This window comes from Periplaneta americana, chromosome 2 (assembly GCF_040183065.1).
Source record: "Periplaneta americana isolate PAMFEO1 chromosome 2, P.americana_PAMFEO1_priV1, whole genome shotgun sequence".
NCBI classification, from domain to species: domain Eukaryota; kingdom Metazoa; phylum Arthropoda; class Insecta; order Blattodea; family Blattidae; genus Periplaneta; species Periplaneta americana.
The window spans coordinates 101,893,808-101,916,270 of NC_091118.1; the positions used below are offsets into that span (position 1 = coordinate 101,893,808).

At 36.6% G+C, this 22,463-nt stretch overlaps 2 protein-coding genes across 4 annotated transcripts in view; one reads left to right on the top strand and one right to left on the bottom strand.

Moving 5' to 3' along the window:
- The window catches only part of LOC138694476 (uncharacterized), a 141,517-nt gene extending 121,165 nt beyond the window's left edge, over positions 1-20,352 (bottom strand). Inside the window, exon 1 of the mRNA XM_069818232.1 lies at positions 19,810-20,352. Within this exon, the coding sequence (XP_069674333.1) occupies positions 19,810-20,191 (382 nt within the window). The 5' untranslated portion in view covers positions 20,192-20,352. The remainder of the gene's footprint in view (positions 1-19,809) is intronic.
- Positions 1-22,463, top strand: part of PAPLA1 (Phosphatidic Acid Phospholipase A1) — a 246,688-nt gene that overhangs the window by 132,016 nt on the left and 92,209 nt on the right. The gene's annotated exons all lie outside the window — the stretch shown is intronic.

Sequence of the window (22,463 nt, forward strand, 5' to 3'; positions counted from 1 at the left end):
TCGAATCTACGAGTGTGACTGCGTATTGCAATCCATTACTAGGGCCTACTAGTCTTCTTCTTCTTCTTCTTCTTATTATTATTATTATTATTATTATTATTATTATTATTATTATTATTATTATTATTATTATTATCGTTCGTGCGGTAGCGTCGCGGCTAAGGTGTTGGAGTACAAACTGGAAGGTCGTAGGTTCGATTCCCGAGGGGGTCATGGATTTTTGTCATTGATTTAATCTTGGGAGCAAAAATGGCCAGGACGTTAGACAGCCCTACTGCTGCTCCCCTAATAGGTTCTAAGGAGAATCCTGCCTCTGAACTAGAGGACTTCAGGCAATGTTATCTGCCATTTTCTTGCATTTTGGATTGTCTGAGCCAACGTCTCGATTGATGTGTAAGACGACGTTTCGCGACTTTAGGGGAATAATCATTTCAGCCACTGAAGTATGTTCATGTAACATTATTTTAGTGTTATTACATCACTATTTATAATGTTCTTCATTCTTTCGCTGTCTAAAGTGTTACGCTCCCTATTGCAAGTTCGGTGTTGGCGCTGGCCTCCTGAAGCAAGTAAAGCAGAAGGCTTATGGTAAACTCGATGGAAAAGCAAGAAAATATATAAAATACATGTGAAATACGTTGCGAAGTAAGCAAGCTCAGTCGTTAAGTCTGGCTGTAGTCTGTGACCAACGTAATGAGAACTAGAAAGTTTTTGTTCCCTGCTTCTTATTTAATTACTTTCTCGTTACTAGCACAACTGCGCGGAAGTTAGTATATACAGTACTATTCAAAATAAAGAGACTAAAACTTAAATTCCTCAAGTGACAACAGATATAGGGACCTGGATTCGGTTCCGTGCAGGAACATGAGCATTTATTCATAGGGCTGGTTGTGCAAGTTTGTGTTTATAATATACTTTAAGCTATGGTTTTACGCCATTCTCTTAACGTGACCAGGAAATCTCATACTGTACTTGGTGGGTCAAGATCATTCCCAGACTCCCTACAGGCCCACTTTCATGTGGAGTGTACGAGAAACTTACAGTAGATTTTGCCTGGAGCTCTCTAATTCGGAGACAGTGCTTTCACATTCATTAAATCTAAGAGATCAGTCTCTCATCTTTACTTTTCTTCCGTGGAAAGCTATGTTATACTAAGGATTTTTATTGTCCTTAAAAATCTATTTTTCTTAGCCTTGTTTCAGCGCGGAACCTCGGATCCAGCAGGGAGTGTGGTAACCACTAGGCTGTCAGGACAATCAAAAGAATATGAATACGAATTCTAGAATCATCTCCTCTAACATCATATACCGCAGTTTAATTATGTTTATTGGATGCACATGCACAATTCGACCATTACAGAAATTAAGTCAAAAGAGAATTTGGTGGATAGTTGTTTAAGTGCACGTTAGTGGGAGGACCTGTAGTATCCAGCATTTGTTTCGAGGCCTGCGGCGTAATCTCCCGTCGCTCGAGGGCTCAGCGTTGTGAGAAAGTGACGATGTGGGACGCTCGCTTTGAAAACGCCGACCAAGTGTGAAGAGTAGTAGGATGTGTGTTGTGGAGCACACAGAACTAATGATGGAAATGTTTCCATTATTTAAAAAGTTTTTAAACTCGCTGGTTTTACTAAGCTTTATAATTGTACTGATATAATTATTATAAGTTTCATTAAAAATTTGCCAGTAAGCAATTTTATCAATTTTGCTACGTTTTGTACTATTGTACTAAATAATTATAAATTTTACAGCGAAAATTTTCCCTCTATTTGAACTAAGCAATTTCTTTAGCTTATTGATTTTTCTAAGTTTTATAATAGGTCTAATTGTATTTATAAATTTTCGTGAAAATTTCCCTCTTTCATAAGTATAATCGTTTTATCTTCTTGATTTTGATAAGTTTTATAACTAACCGTTGTACTGGTATAATTAATCACTCACTTCTTAACCTGACTGGTAGCTGAACTAATTTTTGCTCAAATAGTATTCATTTACATAATAACTTACATGCGCGAGTATTATACAGTCTCATGGGAGCTGTACACTCGCAGTTCAAAACGGATCAGTATTTAAAACTAAATTGTAGCTAGAAATTGAGGGGGGTCAGCGCAACAGTGGTCTAAGCCACTTTTTAAATGTAGAAAAAGCAAGTTAAAGTTATAAGACTTATGTAGATATAAGTGATATTTTTTAGAGGAAAAATTACATGCTTCCTAAGAAGCTATATAATGGTGGATTGATCTATTCCACTTCGTAGGAAGAAAGTTCACGTCAAAATCAACATAAGGCTCAATATTTAATTTTTCGCATTGAGGAGGGTTAGACCACTGTTGCGCTGACCCCCTCAATTAATTATTACGGTTTTCTCATGTACAATCATGTATCATATTCAGTGCAACAGAGACTTTCGCACTTGATTATGACTTGCGAGTGACGGACTGGACTGCGAATGCGTTGTGAAAAATAATGTAAATCCACAGGGTATTGTATAACGAAGTCAGGGGAACCACTAACACCCATGTTACCTAATGCTTTTTTTTCAGCCAGTAATAACTAATTTATTTTAAAATGATAGGTATACATCATCCCTCTGTGCAGCAAAGTGTGTTGAGACAATTTAGATTGAATGAGTAAAATTCTTAGGAAATTATACTTTTGTCGGTCCTTGTCTCTTAATCAATATTATTATAGCAAACTAAACGTAACAATGGCGTTTGTTTTGGAGTCGGTTTGGCATAGCTTTTACGATTTCCTTTTCAAAAGGTATTGAAATAGAATACTGTGTGTGCAATAGGCCTACGTGTGCAGCTCTCGAAGTTATAAGCCTGAAGCGAAGAACCATTTGGTAGGGTGAAAATTTTCCCAAAAAATTTCATTTTCTACGAAACATTTTTTTCTCAAATCACTGCACAGAACTAAACCATCAAGGGAGCTGTTAATGAGCTCGTGTCGAGACCTTCCCTCAAACTGCCGTCATAGTTCTTCATAGCAGATAGGCAAATAACAAATTAGCTGTCCATACTTTCTCTCAAATTGCAGTCATAGTTCTCACAGAAGATAGGCAAATATCAAATTAGCTGTCCATACTAACGGCAAGGTAAAGGTAAACTCTTTCCACGTCAAGGAGGCACATGGAGGTCATGGAGATAAAGGTTCATGTTTTCATGACCTAGGCATTAAAATGAGGTGGTATGGTTGGCATCACGCTTCGACCGCTTTGACCCCCGGGAAAGATCCGGTAATCAATTTGACAGGAGGCTGAGTGAATCCCAGGGCCATTCTGTAAGTTTGGCAACTAGAAAATCTTCGCCATACTGGGATTGAACACGGGGCCTTTCAGATTATAAATATGTGAAGCTGGATGGATGGATGGATGGATGGATGGATGGATGGATGGATGGATGGATGGGAAGGGAAACATTTAAAAGGTACGCGAAAACGCATCTATGAAGGAAAATTGGAACTGACAATGAGAGGAAGTGTCTGTGTGTCCTCCAAGCCTGGTGGCCGCTTGTCTCACTCCTATTTTCGCCGTTTCATATGATGGAACATCAGAGAATTTTGAAGGGGGAAGCTGAAAATAAACGAAACCTGGTAGCTGCTTCAGGAGTCATATGACAGCTGAACTGTGGCGATAGGTGACAGACCAGTAGTGAATGATCTCATAGTCGGAGTGCACGGTGTCTCACAGAAGCAATGCCCAAAAAAATCGAGCCTTTTTGGGAGGGGTAAATTACTGCTTTTCCCGATGCCAAGTACATTTATGTGAAAATCATAGTATCACGTGAGGGGAGAACGAAGCACAACAACAACAACAGGGCAGGATAGCCGAAGATGTTAAAAGCCTGCACAGCGAGTGGGACATGGGGCGCCGCAACCCTTCCGCTTTGCGAGTGACACTCGAGTATACTCGTCCCAACTACCGAAGGAAATATGCGAAAGCAAAGGTTCCTATTTTGAAGGCTTTAATTGGGAAAAATGTCGAAACTTGTGTGGGGAAAGGGATGTAGATCCATGGCATATTTATTTTAGGGCTCATCCCGACATTTGTCTGAGCGCCTTAGGAAAACAACGGAAAACCACAGGCAAGATGAGTTGTCTCAGGAGATAGCCAATTGGCTGTGAGATTACTAATAAAATATGGACTGGTCGGTCCTGAGGACGTGGGGAATAGTGTTCATCATTCCTACCAAGGAGGATAAAGAAAGTGTGTCCATAGTATAGAGTTTGGTTAGGGTGGGATATGTTTATCATCCCCATTCTGAATTTAAATGATTCAATTTATGATCGCAACATGGGCCGTGTTAGATGCCGGGCTAGCCAAAAAACAGAATCCAGCCCCGTCAACCAATGCCGGCAGTTGGGGATAGATCCTTGGTGTGTATGTATTATCTCGAAATTGTAGTCCAGCACGAGCCAGGACATCGGGTGTTTTTGGCATATGATGAACTTGAAATGGGTCCTGATCCTGGCACGTGAACAGGCAATAGCCTATATCAGCCGTGGCGAAAATGTGTTCGTGCGCCGAGCCACTGTGGAGCCTGCAACGTTCATAGCACCTATGGAGGGAGGCGGACACCCGAAGGGGAAGTGAAGTAACTGTATGCCTTATTAATGGATTTTCATTTTCCTTACGTCAAGCACTTAAATATAATTTTATACAGTACAAGGCTACAAACTAATGTTTAATACGTGTAACGAAGAAAGAAATGAATAATAAAACATAGGACACATTATCACAACCTAAAATTAACTGTCTTCAGAATGTCTCTGCGACAAAGTTTCAAAATCAGGAGTTATGTCACTTACTGCCAGTCGTAGTTGATCACGAAGGTATTTGTCTGCCAATCGTGATCTAAATTTGGTTTTCACTATTTTCATTGTTGAAAATAATTTTTCACAAACGTAAGTTGTAGCGAATATAGCTTCAACAGAGCAAGCGAAAGGATGAAGCTTCGGATATTTATTTTTTGGCAAAGAGTTGAAAAGTTCAACATTTGTCAAGTCCAGTGGCGTGTGGTGATAAATAATCCTGGTGGTGCACAAATATTTATTATTATTATTATTATTATTATTATTATTATTATTATTATTATTATTATTATTATTATTATTATTATTATTATTATAGGTACTAACTACTACATAACTATTAACATATGTTACGTAGGTATAGATTTACATAATTTTGTTAGTCAAGAAATTGCAGTTAATCAGTTTCCTATGTAGGTCCAGTAATAGCAAAGTAAAGTGTTCAATTTCTATGCAGCACACCGTAAATAATATTGTTTTCGCTATATTGCGTTTTATAACACAGTTCACACATTCACAAGCATTCGATACGTGTGTCGTCTCATCAGGCTTAATTGCTAAAAAGTCTGCAGCTTTCTTTATTTCTTTGAAATCTCGTCAGGGCATACATCAAAATGGCTTGAAGGACTTCGTTCTGTATAGTGTTTGATGTGCTCTTAAACACTGTTCCTCTTTCCAAATGTTCCTTAAGAGTGCGTCTAATTCAGAACTGAAATTGATGAGGCCAAGAAAAATACTAGCGTTTAAAGGTGAGTTTCCCTCTTCGTGACTTCTTAAAGCCAACTCAGAAGCTCCCCAAAACCGCACGCACATAATTATCTGTTCTTGGTAACCTTATCATTGTGAAGTTCAACAATCCAATTGAATCCAATTGTGTCTGTATGTTTGTTTGACCCAACACTGCTAATTTAACATTATTGTTGATGTGTGCAGCTGAAGAATCGTGTTTTTAAATTCTTTCATTCATGTGCTTCAAATCAACCATACCTGCAGAACGATAATCAAAATTATTTAGTTACTACAGACAGTCCTAAATTCAAACAGAAAAATAAATAAAATTCATAAAACGTACTTGTTTTTGTCAATAAATGTTCGCCGTCGAACAATAGGCAAGGAAAACAAAATACAGCGTCTTTTATATTGCAGCCGCATATTGCATTTCTCGTAAGTCCGAATGTTGAATTTTCTTGTCACTTCTCTATTACTGTTCTTCGTCACTTATAATTTTAATTCATGTGTAGGTCTACCCATCTTCTTTATTTTGATCTTTTCGTGTAAAGGTCTTATAGAAAATTACACATTTAAAAGATTTTGCACACTATTCATTGTAACACTTATGATGGAACGAGCTTGAGAACACATCTGAAAGTGCTCCTAACCCCTCCTACGCACACTGTATTGCCTCCCTACCATGCTCCCAAGCCTGCCAGTGAAACAGTACTACTGCGCATGCTCCAATGGAACAGTGTGCCGCAAGTGTCGAGCGGTAAACGTAAGTCCCAGGCGTCAACAAGACCAGTACACGTGCAGTGTTATTTTTACATAGTATTATTTATAATGAAGAATTATGTCGCTCACATAGTCTACTGCAGCTCATTGATATACATTTAAAAATATGCGTTATTTGAAGAGGTGGTGCACTGCTCCTGTGCTCCTTAAGAGAAATCGCCACTGGTCAAGTCCTTACATCTAGCTTTCATTGTAACATCACATCGTAAATCTGTGAGTTTAAATTTAAGATCTAACCGCATTATTCGTACATCTACTGAAAAAGGATCGACGTACAGAGATGATGATGATGATGATGATAATAATAATAATACTTAACCTTTTAATGTTTCATGAGTAACATGTAGTATAATGTCGTGTTATGTTATACAACCGTTTTCCTCGTAATACTTATGGAGAAATCATACATTTAATATTCTCATCATATTGGCAGCAAAAAAAAAAAAAAAAAAAAAAAAAAAAAAAAAAAAATGCGTCCTCCCATCCTATTTGAAACTTTCGATTTTGTAGAGGTACCTGATTTCGATAGAGACATTGCGACGATACGCCATTCGCAGGTCAGAGACAAATACAAATGGAACGGAGTTTGACTCCAGTGAGTGAGAGGATGGGGGTTGGAGGAAGTAGGAAGCAAGAGAATTGCATAACTATCATTGCGAGCCACAATGTGCTCGCGGGTCACATTTTCGCCACGGCTGGCCTATATGCTTGCCGCGTCATAGGTCGCTCCCTGTATTCCAGATCGCCAAAGACAGTTCATCTCCTTCAGCTCAAATAAGATGAGGGAAGGAACGAGGACAGGAATAATTAAGGACGGTAGTTTTGGCTCGAATAACGGAGAATGAACACTGCTTGTTTCAAGTTAAACAAAATCTTGGATAATTTAAAATACCTAAACTCCATAACCTAATTTTAATTAAATGTTGAGAGAACACAGGCAATAAGATACGCTTCTTTCAAACTAAATTGATAAGAATAAGAAATATTTCTATACTCCCATTTCAATTGAATATTCTGGAGATCGTGAACAGTAATAATGCATACTTCACGTTATAAAAACAAATTTTAAAACATTTAAAATTCTAAAGGAAGAAAATAAAAATACGATAGATTATTTCACGTTGAAGTAAGAACAAAATTAAAATAGTAAAATAAGAAATAAGTGTATAATTTTATAGTTTAATACGAATGTAATAATTGTATAAAATAAATGAGTTTCATACGCTATTTTTGTACGAATAATATTATAAAAGAATATTAATAAAGGAATAACATCAGATTTGTAATGATGTGTAGTTTGATATCATGGTCTATGAAAAATGAGGTTGCTAAGATAAATTTGATACATTAAATATTATAGCACTGGCAATTCGTTTCATAATAACTTTATGAAGTTTTAGTTGGTAACATTTTACGACACTAGTACGAAAATGTGGCATACTAAGCACGATTTTCACTAACGTTAAAGACAGTTTATAATGCTGATGTACAAACAATTTTATTTTCAAACTCTTCGACTTAATTTTATTATTCGGTAAACACAGCCAATAAGAAAAGCTTATTTTACATTATACAAATGTAATTAATGATTTAAAAAATTTTTTTGTCGTATTATGAGCATTTTCTTCAGCAGTTAGAAATAGTTACCTCGCACATTAATTTTTAAAGTAGTAATCGATCTCGTCTCCCCCATTCCTTGCATACGCGAGCTGCATCTCTCCAGGCAACGTTACAGTGTTGTCACACCGCAGCAGGTTTGAAATTCCTTTGCTGAACGAAAACTTCCATTGGTTTGGATTAAATTTCTGCACATTTAAAGGACAAAACTAAAATTCTTTCAATAATTTATTCTCATAATACACTGCTCTCGTAAACTGACTGACTGTGAGCATATTGGGAATTAATTCAATAGCTTTCCCAAAACACGCTATGAAATGTTTCATATAAAATAATTTTTTTCTCGAAAAGGAAGCACAAAGGAGCAAAATTGCAATTAATTGAAATTAATGACATTACTTACTGTTCACCCTGTGTAGTGAAATAGTACGATGGACATACGAAAGGACAGAAACCCACTACGGAAGGGAAGAAAAAGGAAGACGGGTAGGAAGAATGTAGAAAGGCTGGAGGTAAAGAATCTGGAAAAAGTCGAGAAGAAAGAAACAAAATAAACATAGCCTACATTAAAACAGATTGGGAGAGAGAATACTATATACACAAACATATGAGTAGATACAGTACAACAAGGCGCATGCATGCTTACATACTCCACACCTGTGGAGTAACGGCTAGCGCGTCTGGCCGCGAAACCAGGTGGCCCGTGTTCAATTTCAGTTGAGGAAAGTTACCTGGTTGAGGTTTTTTCCGGGGTTTTCCATCAACCCAATATGAGCAAATGCTGGGTAACTTTCGGTGCTGAACCCCGGTCTCATTTCACCGGCATTATCACCATCTCATTCAGACGCTAAATAACTTTAGATATTGATAAAGCGTCGTAAAATAACCTACTAAAAATACATACATACATACAACTATAGTAAGTTAGTAATTAGTAGATAGGTAGTTTTTCTTCCTTTGGGAATGAATGTGGAATATGAAATTAAACACGTAGGTTACATAGAAGTTTGAAATCTGTTCATTAATTCAATGAATGCGAAAGCAGATATACATGTTTAGATTTTGACGGAATGTTCTCCACACTCATTCGCATTCCTTCACCATGCATTCTTTCATAATTACTTGTCCGGGTAGCCTACTATGAGTAACGTGTAAGAATACAAAATTCGTCAGCTTGTGTAAGTAGATACGCAGTTGCAGTATATTTAGACGATTTATATCTGTAACTGTGTTTGTAATACGAGACTGATTCAGTAAGTAGAGAGACAGATGTTAAAACAGAGTAAATGGTTTAGAATGAAATCCGATGTGCTAACATACCAGACTTTCAGAATGTGATTACAGTGTTTGTACAGTTATGCTTCTGTAAAGCAGTCCTTAAAACTGAACGTGGTTTAAGGTAATAAACAGGCATGAGCAGTCGTTTGCCATGCTTTGCTCTTGTACTGGATCTTTATTCTTGCGTTTCAGTCTTAGTTTTGGTATAGACTTTTAAGGATTTTTACAATTCTTAGCGTGGTTCACTTTTGAAAAGGAAGTGAAGTCAGTCGGTGGTCCCAGATAGTAAATTTTTTGTGCTATGTAAACAGTCTTCCGATTTGAGAAGCTGTTCTGACCCCAAAAATCTTGTTTTGCGAATATGTTGCTGCGTGTCAACTTCGATTGCAGTTGTCTTCGCAAAACACCTCGTGACATTACAAGGATTTCTGACAACATTGAAGGAAAGAAATAATAAAACTGCAGTTGTCTTTACAAGACATCTCCTGACATTACAGTGATCTTTGAGTGACAAAATTGAAGGAAAGAAATACAATAAAGAGCACAAAATATCAATACTACTACTATGGCTTTGCAGCCAAACTCTAGCCTGGCTTTCTTATTCCATCGCCACCAGAAATCACTTTCTTTGGCTTTACATTTCCATTCCTTAGCATGTAGTAGCATCTCTTCTGATGCGTCTTACCACCTAGCTTTAGGCTTTTGTATTGTTATTCTACCATACGGTGTTTGCTTAAACGCCTTCATCCATTCTAAATAAAAAAACCAGCAAATTAAAACCTTTGAATCTTAATAAATGTAATAACTTAAATTTCTTCATCCATCCTATTAATTTCGTAGTTTTATATAATTCTCCAAATTTGCTCTAAAAATCCTTTAATAATAAATAGTTGGCCTCATCATTTTTAATTTTTACATGGCTGGTTCTGGCTTTCAATATATGTAGCATGGAATAATAATAATAATAATAATAATAATAATAATAATAATAATAATAATAATAATAATAATAATAATAATTTGTTGGCTAACAGTATTCTTCCTTTGACCTCTACCTTTTCATAGTTACTTTTGAGGTTGAAATCAAATAAATGAAATTATCAACCTTCTAAGCAAGTTTGTATGTAACTAAATGAAAAAACTTGTGCTGAAGTTTGCTTCCTATAGTGAATCAACACTTCTGTTTTGTCCGTATTAATTTTTAATTTCCAACCATATAAATTTGGGTTCGATTTTTAGCTCTTAGTAGGCTATTATTATTATTGTTATTATTGTTATTATTATTATTATTATTATTATTATTATTATTATTATTATTATTATTATTATTATTATTATTATTGGAATACTTCGAGACAACTTCTGTTTTCATTACAAAGTGAGGTCGTCAGCCTCTCGCCCAGCCTCCAAGCTGGAGGATCAGGGAATCTTCTATTATGGTTACTACACCTCAGCCCAGAAAAGCCGTTTTAGGATGTCAGGCATTCGCTATAACCCATCCCGCATCGGAGCAGGATTTGCTGGTAGCGCTAATTGGAGAACTTAGCATTTAGGCATTTTTAGGGTTTTAAAATAAAAATGATTGTGGTAATGATAACATATTAACTGTCAGGAGAAACCTAATATAAATATCTATGTTAAACTTGCTGGCTAGGATTGGTGTGTATATGTTAAATAAGTTAGTTCTTTTAGGTAATGGTAACGAGGAGTTGACGGAGGTTCTGCAGCATTGTGACTGCTTACTATTTTTTATCCCTGAGAGAAGAAAGTAAATTCGACACCTAAGTGCTTGAATTTTCAGCCCTGGAAATGCCACTGAAATAGTCCCAGGATAGTAGCCTACTTTAACGGTCGCCAAATCTCAAATTTCGGCTAAAATAATTGGTATGGCCATAAATTGCACAGATTATATCTAGCTGGCACTTTGTGCTGTGCATGACACGAGGGAAGAGAATGTGATACAGAGTAGGCCTACATTAGATTAAAATTTAAAAATTTGTGCGAATTGTAAGAACAATTGGAAAAGCCCTCATTATGTATCTTGGCACCATAACCATTTCAGTTGCCGCTGGGAAGGATATGGTTAAGGCACAGGTTACAGTTTGTTAAAATAAAATTCTTTACGAAATATTCAACAACGACGATGAGATTATATGGCGATATTAGAATTTTATTGTAGGTATAATTAAAATGTTACAGGAAACCGAAATACTGTATTAGTATGACGATAATTTAGCAACTGTGAAGTGACAACGACGTAGGAAACCGAAATATTAGTATATAACTGTGAAATTACAACAGCGTAGGAAACTGAAATTTTAGTATGACGATAATTTGGTAACTGTGAAATGACAACGGCTAGGAAACCGAAATATTAGTATGATAATAAGTTGGTAACTGTGAAATGACAACGGCGTAGGAAACTGAAATATTAGTCCGACGATAATTAACTGTGAAATGACAACGGCGTAGGAAACCGAAATATTTGGACAAAAAACATGTCCTGCTGGCATTCCATCGAACACAATCATTGCCATTGGATGTTTCCTCAATGGAAGCCCCATTCCTCTTTAATAATATACAGTGAACTAAGTTCCGTTTGGACCTGTTTACAATTTTAATTTGCGGTAATCCAGAAGTATCCCTTGGGTAACCCCTGCGGTGGCTGAGTGGTCAGGCCTCTGGCCTGTCACGCAGGCGACCCGGGTTCGAGTCCCGGTCTGGTCCGGGACAAAAAAATCCATAGTGACGCTTGTGGCGGACAAAGTCGCAGTTGAGGTTTTTCTCGGGGTTCTTCTGTTTTCCCCTTGTTAGACCTAGCCATCTATATCATTTCGTCGTCATTCCATAGCATTACCCGATCGTCGGCTGGCGACGCACGGACGAGGGAGATCGCCTGGTCGAAACCTGGGTACGCAGCGAACCTTAGTGTAGTCAGCCGGTGTGGGTTTGGGAATGCGCCTATATTGAGGGTTAGCGCAATAGATCGTAACAGGTCCCAATGCTGGACCATAGTGCCCCCTCCCGTAAATTCCATTCCATCCTTTGTATCTATTTGTAACATTGCGAGCATATTCGTATTGCATAGGTTTATCTATTGTTCATTTGTTTACAAAACATCTGTGAGTAGTAGTTTGTATTGAGTGACTAATATAAAATGACTCGAGTGTTAACACAAGGCTTGTGCAATACAAGAGTTGTGCAGATGGCGTATTAAATCATTTCTAATTGCGAAATATCTAAAGGTCCAGCTGTATTTTTAAGGGGAAATCACGAACATGGAATGTGTTAACGAAATGACGTCAAATCGTTCTCGATATTCTAATAGTTACCAGGCTTGCTATTTAATGCGAAGTTCGCCTAGGTTGATAGGGCTATAAGAATGTTTAGCATGGCTTTCTTCGGAAATAAAGCCGGGTTCCCGTGCCGTAGATTTACGTTGTCGCTAATAGTAGGTTACAGTTAAAATTTGTTGGCCGTTTTTCGCACGTCTCACAATTGAAGAGGTGGATTCCAAACTGTCCTAAGTTAAAATGACAAAAACTGATGAAACAAATTGGACGCTTATTATTGCCTGCAGTTTTTTTAACTGATTTAAGTCAACACGTACGAGAGTCTGTTAAATAAACTTACACTTCCCGCCTTGGATCTGCAAGCATGAGTGACATCACGCGGTGGGTAGAAGCAGTCTATAGTACAGGGACATCATTTTATTTTTACTAACATTTTTAATATTAACTTGCCTATACCTCTATATCAACGCCGCTTGCTACCCCCTTCCACGACTGAAGTTCGATGATACTAGCGTAATATACAAACAAATCACTTTACTAGGTATAGGAGGGAACAAAAGTAGTTCATCCATTTACGTAAACTAGGAAATATTGCGCTTTTGAGTTTGATCTTTTCATTAGGTTTTTGTTTAATCAAAATGCAGTACTGTATTAATAATGAGTGTTTTTACTCACGAAATGAGCTGTCCATGTGGACGTATTCATTATGCAGTGTACATTATACTGTCTACAGCACATTAGCGTACAATATAGAGAATTAAGTTAAATTGAAAAATAATCATAATATGGATATTTAAATACATTTTTTTAAATGGTGGACGTTTATTTCGATACAGGCTTCAGTTCTAATGTGCATATTATCGCACTATAGACTATTGCACCTAATCCCAATTACCAGTTTCGTTCTTCGTACTAGTAACTCATGTTGAAATAATTCTATCCTACTCTGTAAAAGAGTACCTTACGTACTGTAAATTCAATCTTCACTTCTGCCCTATCCGAAAAGATAAAATTACTCAGACATACTATCTACTGTCCGTCCAAGGGGTTTTGTCGTAGGGTCGTAGAAAGGGGGGAAATCACGTGACAGTTAATTACATAACGAGGCCCTTTCATTTAAATTATTTCGAACAGTTGTATAATATTACGTAGACGTCCAATTCCTAACAGAAATTAATGTTCTCAGAAAAGAGCTAAGACAACCAGCCACTAGCTGGCGAATAAAAGCTGGGGGGGGGGGGACCGGGATGCGACGTAGGCAACTGGACGACAGTACCTGTGCGAAATGATTCAATATTGAAAGCTCTTTCGTCACTGGAAAACGCGAACATATTTTCGGAACGTACTGTTTACGTTGACCGTAAGGCTACTATGACTGTATATGCGGTCTTGGATCTGTGTGGAGGACGGTTGAACTTCATTAGTAGAAGGGGTGGGAGTGAAGTACATTAAAAAAAACTCGGGTACAATAAAAATTGAAGTAAAAATAAGATGATGTCCCTGTATATAGTCGCGTATGCGCACTCTCTGTTTTACAGACGAAACTAACGGCCGCTATGCTTTCAGATTCTAGGCGACTAGTGTACTCAGTTATATATTATGGACTTGAAAAGGATAAATTAAAACGTAAACAAAACAAGTTTAAAAAAAAAACTTAGGACACTTTGAAATCCACCTCTTCAATTTGGGTGTAGCATAATGGGACCCTTATCAGTGGCCTAAGTGTACGTCGAATTGTCCACACTCAATCCTAATTCATGCCATGTCATTTCGTACCATACCATACCATTCCATTAATGAAAACCACATTTAAATTTAGAGCTTGAAGTGTCGATTCCAATACATATAGTGTAGCTGTTCTTTTTTACATTAGGTTTCATTTTTATAGTCATTTTAACTGTAAGGTTATTTCATGACTGTCGACTGTCTGGAGTGATAAATTGGATTGCTGCCATCTTTCGGCCAGACCATTTACCTTCATGCCATCTAGTGGACACATCAGACATTTCGACTATGTACAGTAGTGGCAAAAAAACGGACCGACCCTTGTAGCTGTTTTCAGAGCCTTGTTCACTCCAGAGCACGATAGATTGGTAACTGAGACTTTCGTGGTTCGAATCCTGTCTCGGAAGGAAACTTTTTTTGTTCCTTACTCAAATTTATTCCCAATACTTTTCGATTGCAGCGATATTTTACTACTTAATTAACTTATTATTCCCAGAACATGAATTTTACTAGCAATCGAAAAGTATTGGGAATAAATTAGAATAAGGAACAAAAAAAAAAAAGTTTCCTTCCCAGGCAGGATTCGGACCACGAAAGTCTTAGTTACCAGTCCATCGTGCTCTGGAGTGAACAAGGCTCTGAAATCAGCTACAAGGGTCGGTCTGGTTTTTTTTTGCCACTACTGTACATTGTACAGTCTTAGAAAAAAGTTTTGTCGTATAAATACTTTGTAAGTTCCAGAAAGGAGACAGTACTCATGATCAGAGGACGAGCGACCTAATTCACAGGAGAACGACTAGTTGAGGTAATAAAATTAGTTCAGTCTGATCATGTGCAATGTATCCTTTCTCGGACTTAAGAAATATCTGTGTGACAACTTTTTTCTAAGATTGTACATTGAGTAGGAATTGAGATTTTTCGAAATATCTTTATCTTTTATAGTGCAAATAAAAAATAGCATTTACCTTTTAAGTAACTAGATTTCTAGTTATTTTATGACCAAGGAAACGACTAAGAATGTCCATCAGACTGGCCGGCCTCGGAATTTGAAACCGAGACCTCCCAAATTCAAGTCCACCTCGCTCGGTTCGGTTATTGTTATTAGTAGAGTCCTGCGTTTGGATACCTAAAATAAGGCCTTCAAGCGACCCGGAGCAGTGTAGGTATGTATGGAATATAGATTGGCGACACTCGACCCTACTACACAGTTCAGGTCTGCTGTTCAGCGAACATGCGAAAACAAAACAAAGCTGGGCGCTTGGAGATCAGTGCTCTAATAGCAGAATTTGGTAACGAGCATTTCATTAGGAAAGAAGAAAACGTATTTGATCAGAAAGGAGAAATTTTTCATTTGAAGCACTTAAAAATGTTTACAATTACTCGTTATAATGTGTAGTGTCGTAAAGCAAGTAGTCAGTGTAAATGATTTTGTTTTTTATGTGATTTATTGTATTATTGTAATTTCACCATTTATTTATTTATTTACTTATTTAGGTCTATTTATTCCTTCATTTATTCATTGATTTATTTATTTATACATACATGAACTGTATCCAGTTACAACGTTCACGTGTAAAACTAGTAGGCCTATTCGTAATTAATTTCTGTAATCTGGTATTAGAGACGGTAATACATGAACACAAAAAACTACAAAAATTTCTAAATGAACAAAAGTTCAAACGTCAAGGCCGAAATGTACTTTATCCATTTTAATATTAACTCATTTTCAATTTTGAGTATTCAAATGTCAGCCCTTTCAATAAATTATCTATTATTTACTTCTAAACTCATTTTCACTTTTATATATATTTTCAAGTACAATTTAAATATTGAGAACTATAAAAATATGAGAAAAATGAACATCGGTTTTTACTTTTTGGATGAAAAATATATTGTGAAACTAAATAGTAGTAATATCCAGAATGTAGATGCGTTTTACTTATAGTGATGATAATCTTCTGTTGCCTATAATGTGGCTTTAAATAAATATTTAGTTTATTAAATCCACGTGACAGTTAAATAAATATTTAGTTTATTAAATCCACGTGACAGTATATTCTGTACGTGAGAGTATTCTCATTGGTCAGTGCATATGGAGGCAGACACACAAAACGGAGCGGGGAGACGAGTCAGAGCTATTCGTTCACAGCGAATCTAGTATGATCCATGTGCATGTAACTTGTACTCAAAGCAACCAAACGCAGGACTCTACTGATGATATATCGGAGAATTGGTGGATGTATTATAAATCATTTTAGTTACACTTTCTGGTACAACCACAATGTTACGACTTATCTCAAGTAATAAAAATAGTGAAAGTGATGGACGATATATAGGTCTACATATTTTAGAACCGCAGCGACGTAGAAAACTGGAGAACCCCGAGAAAACCTGTCTCAAATCTGCTTCTTTGACTGTTAGTGTGTCGGCATGGCTGATAATTTTTAACATAGCTAATTAAAAAACAGGTAGCCTTCAAAGAACTTTCAATTAGGAGGAAAATAATGCCTTAAAATAAAATACCTCAACAAACTTTACACCGTAACAATTTAGGATGTGAAGTAACATATGGAAATGAGAGAACAAATTTTAGTCTGTCTATGGAGCAATTGCGAGATCCCTGTGGCTGTCCTATATTGCGGCACTGGGATAGAGTGCCTAGCTTAAAAGTCATAAGAACGAAAAATTTTTAACTGCAAAAAAAAAAAATCGAACAAAATTCTGAACTAGAGCTTTATAATGGCAAGATTCTTCTTATTTAACCTGAAAATTTCAACAATCCATTCAGAAAGCAGTGACTTCAAATAGGCTACAGCGAGTGAAAACTCGGCATTTAAAGTTGCTTTCATGTATGTCACCAGGAATAAGAAATATTACAAGATCTAAAATTAGATGGAAAGTATCTCGATAGATTGGTAATCCCGTAAACTGAAAGAGGCATTATTTATTTACTTACTTATTCACTTGCTTATTTACTTATTTATTTATTCATTTATTTACTTATTCATTTATTCATTGATTAAACGCTTAAATATTTCCCGAGCATCTTACAACACTGAATAAGATGTATATACATTCAGGGAAACGTTAAATGACTGGTCATATTCTTTTTATTTGAATGCCAAACGGTACAGTTATCGGCATCAATTCAACATGCATATAAATAAAGCACAATAATATAATAATTAATACCTCTGATTGAGGTTCTGTTTGTTTATTTTTTATTGGGTTATTTTACGACGCTGTACCAACATCTAGGTTATTTAGCGTCTGGATGATATGAAGGTGATAATGCCGGTGAAATGAGTCCGGGGTCCAGCACCGAAAGTTACCCAGCATTTGCTCGTATTGGGTTGAGAGAAAAAACCTCAACCAGGTAACTTGCCCCGACCGGGATTCGAACCCGGGCCACCTGGTTTCGCAGCCAGACGCGCTGACCGTTACTCCACAGGTGTGGACGGTTCAGTTTGATATGTATATCTATTACCAGGCAGTACTTCTCACTTGACGATACGTGTCAGAGGAAAAACAATTGTTTGTATGCATCTGAAGTCTGATTAATGGAATATGTAGCTAGTCGGCGATGTATGTATTGGAGGGGGAAAGGTACTGGCCACCTTACCCCATTATCTCCTGGCCTAATTGCCTTATGAGTGATGCCTTATTGGTGTTGCTTATGAGGTTCAAATCTGTCTTCGGACAGTTGACTAAACAACAACAACAATACAATTAAAACTAATCCTGATGTTGTGACATAAGAGCATGCATCGTAATCAAAATTTAGAATGTTAAGGAGCTACATGTATATGTGTAAATGTTTAATTGAACAAATTGAGATTATAGGTAATATTACTGCCACCAACCTCAACGTTATACTCATTATTTCCGTATCTCCTTGACACTTCAAAGGATAGCGCGTTAGCCTGCCACGAAACGTTTCGTGTTCGAGCCAGAACTGTGACATTATTATTATTATTATTATTATTATTATTATTATTATTATATTTGTAATTGGAACATGTTTTACTCAGAATTATGTTTCTTGAATACATTTTGGGAAAATTACGTAGGACTAGAAAGGGCTGTTTTTCATATAGTAGAGTTGGAAGGTATACACTAATTTTTGCAGAAGCATAAAATTGAAACAGTTATATAGACCAGAACAATAATTTATAATTAGCAGTTATAATATATGACTAACCTTATCACTGTGTATTTTACTCTATAATGAATGAAAGACCGGAATATGGACAAAGAATATTCAAAACTTTCGAGTTAAATAAAATTGTCACAAGTTCAATAATAATTTACAGTCTAACATGTGCTTTTCTTTAATTTAAATTCTGTGTTTTTACAGTTTTCACAACTGGAATTATTGCATAAAGTCAATATTATGAAAACGTTAACGATGAAATGTAAAATTAAATTGAAATAATATGTGTATAAAAAAGGTTAAGTAAATTTAATTACTGCAATTTTTAAATAATTTGTTTAACTTCATGAACGAAAGAAAAGTATAACTTATTAACATGTTTGATCTTCACGGGATTTGAACATTGAATATGCACTAGGGAATAATCTCAGAAACTCGCATCATAGCCAATATCCCACGAGGTGCAGATAGAATCATTCGATAAGGAAATCCCTGTCAGAGCTATTAGTGTATGTGAAGTAAAATTAGCATTGCCACTTCGAAGTAATTTATCATTTTTATGTTACCATTTTAGTATGTATCGTTGTTCTATAGTAATGAATTTTAATAGCGCAAATCCTTCTATCGCAGTTAAAATCTCTTAGAGCGTAAAAACTGCTGATTACTAATAAAAACAAATGCACTGTAAAGAAACGGGTCGCTCAGAAGCACACCGATGCAGTGTCAGACAAAAGCGAGATTATTTATAATATATCGTAAGTGTTTTTGTTTTGGTAGATTATTAAATTAGCATACTAATAAGACACAATGTGAGCAAAATATAAACTTAAAGTAAGGAGTGAGCGGGAATCGAACAGATAACTTTTATTTCGTAGAACAAAGTAACTTATGTTTTGTAGGTAGTCGATCATTATACGAGTACCATTGAGCTAACACACACTTCGACAACAAGCTTTTGTCAATATCCTTTCCACATGCATGTGCGGTGAACATCGCAGGCACCTGGAAAAGTATTACTTGTTAAATTCATGTATTTGGAAGTTGCGTGAGTTATATCATCTAAATTAGAAACAAATAACGCAGGTTCCTTCTAAAGGGGTGTGTGGAATCATAAAGATAGTACGATGCAGAATTTCGGTACAGATAGTACTGCATGGCCGCTATGAATTGCTAGATCAACTGATGCTTCAGCATGTGCAATACTGTAGATGTGGTGAAATAATGGCTTTGAAACCGAATCATTCCAACTGAATCCGTGCTAACGAATGCCTTGCTTATCGCATATTTCAACGTGTATAAAAGTAATGGTTATTAAGCCAATAATAGGTCTCGCAAAGAATTTAATGATGTAAATATTATTAAATACTAAAACGTACTTTGTGCTTATCTGAACTGAACAAGTTTGTTCACATACCGGTTATCTTACCTGTGCCATTGTAGGGTATGAGTACCAAATTCTTCCCCGTATTTGTAGCAGCAATATCTTGTAGTAGTTTCTTCGCACAAAAAAGATAAGGCGCTGCTGTATCAATCACCACTGCTACTGGACTTCTAAGATATCGATCCTGTAGAATCCTTTGAATAATAGTTACAGTGTTGCTATTTTCCGGTACATCAGTTACACCAACAAACTCTTCCTTCACTGGAGTCAGCAGGCCGTTGTTGTAACGATCTGTGTTCGTATCTTGTACGGTTTCTGCACCATGTCCTGGCAGTATCCTCGCCTGGGCAGCGATTGTGGCAGGACATAACTGGAGTAGAACCAGAGTCGCGCATATAACAGTCACAGTTGTCATGAAGACCCGCATTTTCGGAGCCAAAATTGTTAACGAGTGTTAAGATCAAGAGACTGACGGAAAAACGAGCGCGAATCGTGACAGCTGTTCACTTCCTTCGACTGGCATCAACTGAACTGGTTCACGTCGCTCCAAGTCTTATAACTCCGCCTGCCCGCACCGCCTTAAGAAACGACTCATCCAGGGCATTTCCAAGTTTCAATGTATATATTAGCATGATAAGGGAAGGGGTGTCTGGGCGGAGCTAAGTTTGACGGAAGTTAGCGATATTGGAGTGTTTGATTACATTCCTGGGTCTGTCAACCTTGGTTGTAACTGCAGACCGCAGTTGTTTCATTGACGTCATAACACGTGTAGGCCTGTCGTGTAATGCGTACAAGAAAACTGACCGGAGCAGTTCGTCCTAAATCGAATACCGGGGGCAGATTTTTTCTTCGTGTTTCACATCCAATCATGCACACTACTTATGATCTAGCCAGGATTGCAATTTATTGACCTACTGGCGAATATAAAAAAATAATTATACTGGCAAACTTTCAGTCCTCGAATGTAACCCCGCGTAGTGTTTCTGGCCACAGATTCATAAGACATAAGACCCACTTTCCATTTTCGGCAAGAAAGTGGATATTTACATCCCTCCTACAAGAACTGGATGTCTCTTTCTTGATTCTATATTTTTAGGAAGTACATAAAATATAATAATTCTGGTAAACAATCAGTGGTGTTTTATTTAAAATAAGAAATATAAATGGCGATCCAGTCAAAGACAAAGTCAATGACTTTATTGAGATCACGTGGAATAAAGTGACAAACGAGATGGTGAAGTTATCATCAACGATTTGCTAAGCGAAATTAATTACGTATAAAATCATTTATACTGTTCGTTGCGAATTGACCAAGTTGCAAACTGTCAGGGCACAACAGTTAGCGAGGGAGCGTCTCATTGCTCATTACCGTCTGTTGCAAACCCTGTTACGTGTGAGTGAACCACTGAAGCAAGACCTAATATGATTCAACACTTGCACCACCTCTCAATACCTATTTTCGTAAATATAAAACGTTAGAAATTATAGGCCTAATACTGTAATATATTACTAAAGATACTTGTTGTAAGATTAATTAATTATATATTTAAGCCGTACAGTGTACAAATGAAGAAAAGTTTGTCTTTTTGGATTTTAAAGAATACATTTCGTGTGCAGTCTTATTTAGGCACATATAAATTTTACCGTCTATTTGTTACGATATCGGACTACTGCATTATTATTAGATACTTAAAATATGCGCGTACTTGCTTAGTTCGAGTTTTATAAAATTAATGGTAGGATCTAATTATTATGCTACAAAATTAATCATTGAGAAGGAGAAAGCATTTTATTGTTTATATACAGAGAAGGTTGTCATGCTCATGCTCTTCACATGAGTGAAGGACTAGCACAAATGATTTAATTTAAGCGATTTCACTGTCATATATTATGAAAATTATGAAGCCTACAGTATTGAAACATATACCGATGAAAAGAAACGCCAAGTTTTGAAGCTACAAGTGTTCGATGTGCCCTCCTCGCGTCACGCGACAAACGTCGACACTGTAGTCCAACTCCACACACGCCGGAGCATATTTCGGTCAACACTAGCACAGTCGCACGGATTCGATTCTTCAGGTCATCAAGATTAACTGGCAAAGGTGGTACATAAACTTGATCTTTGACAAATCCCCATAGAAGAAAATCACATGGCGTCAGATCAGGCGACCGGGGAGACCAGCGGATAAAACACCGATTGTTGTTAGAGGCCCCTCCAACCCAACGTTAAGGGAGTTGCTGATTAACCTATTTTAACCTAGCGTTACCATATGGTAACGCAGTGCAGAAAGCAATATAACTTGCTTCATACCCGTCCTTAATTAATAAAACTGGAATTTTTCTTTGTGAATCCAAGCTACATGATTGGTTATTTCTTATTACATTATGAAATCACAAATTTATTATACCAGTTGGGCAAGAGCAGCTGCGCGATTTAGATGTTGCTTTCTCAGCAGCAATTTTGGAGAGCAACAAGAAGTAAGATAATTTATTTGTTACTTTGATGAGCTTGATTGTAATGTTTGTTGTGGTATTTTACTTATTGTTGATTGAGTATTCGTGTACATCAAGCACAAGTTTACAATCCGTAACATTGTTGTGGATATAATACATTGTTTCTTACGTTACCATATGGTAACGCTAGGCTAATATGTTGTCACTCATTCTTTGTGCTCTCTTGCTACTAACAGTAAGATGGA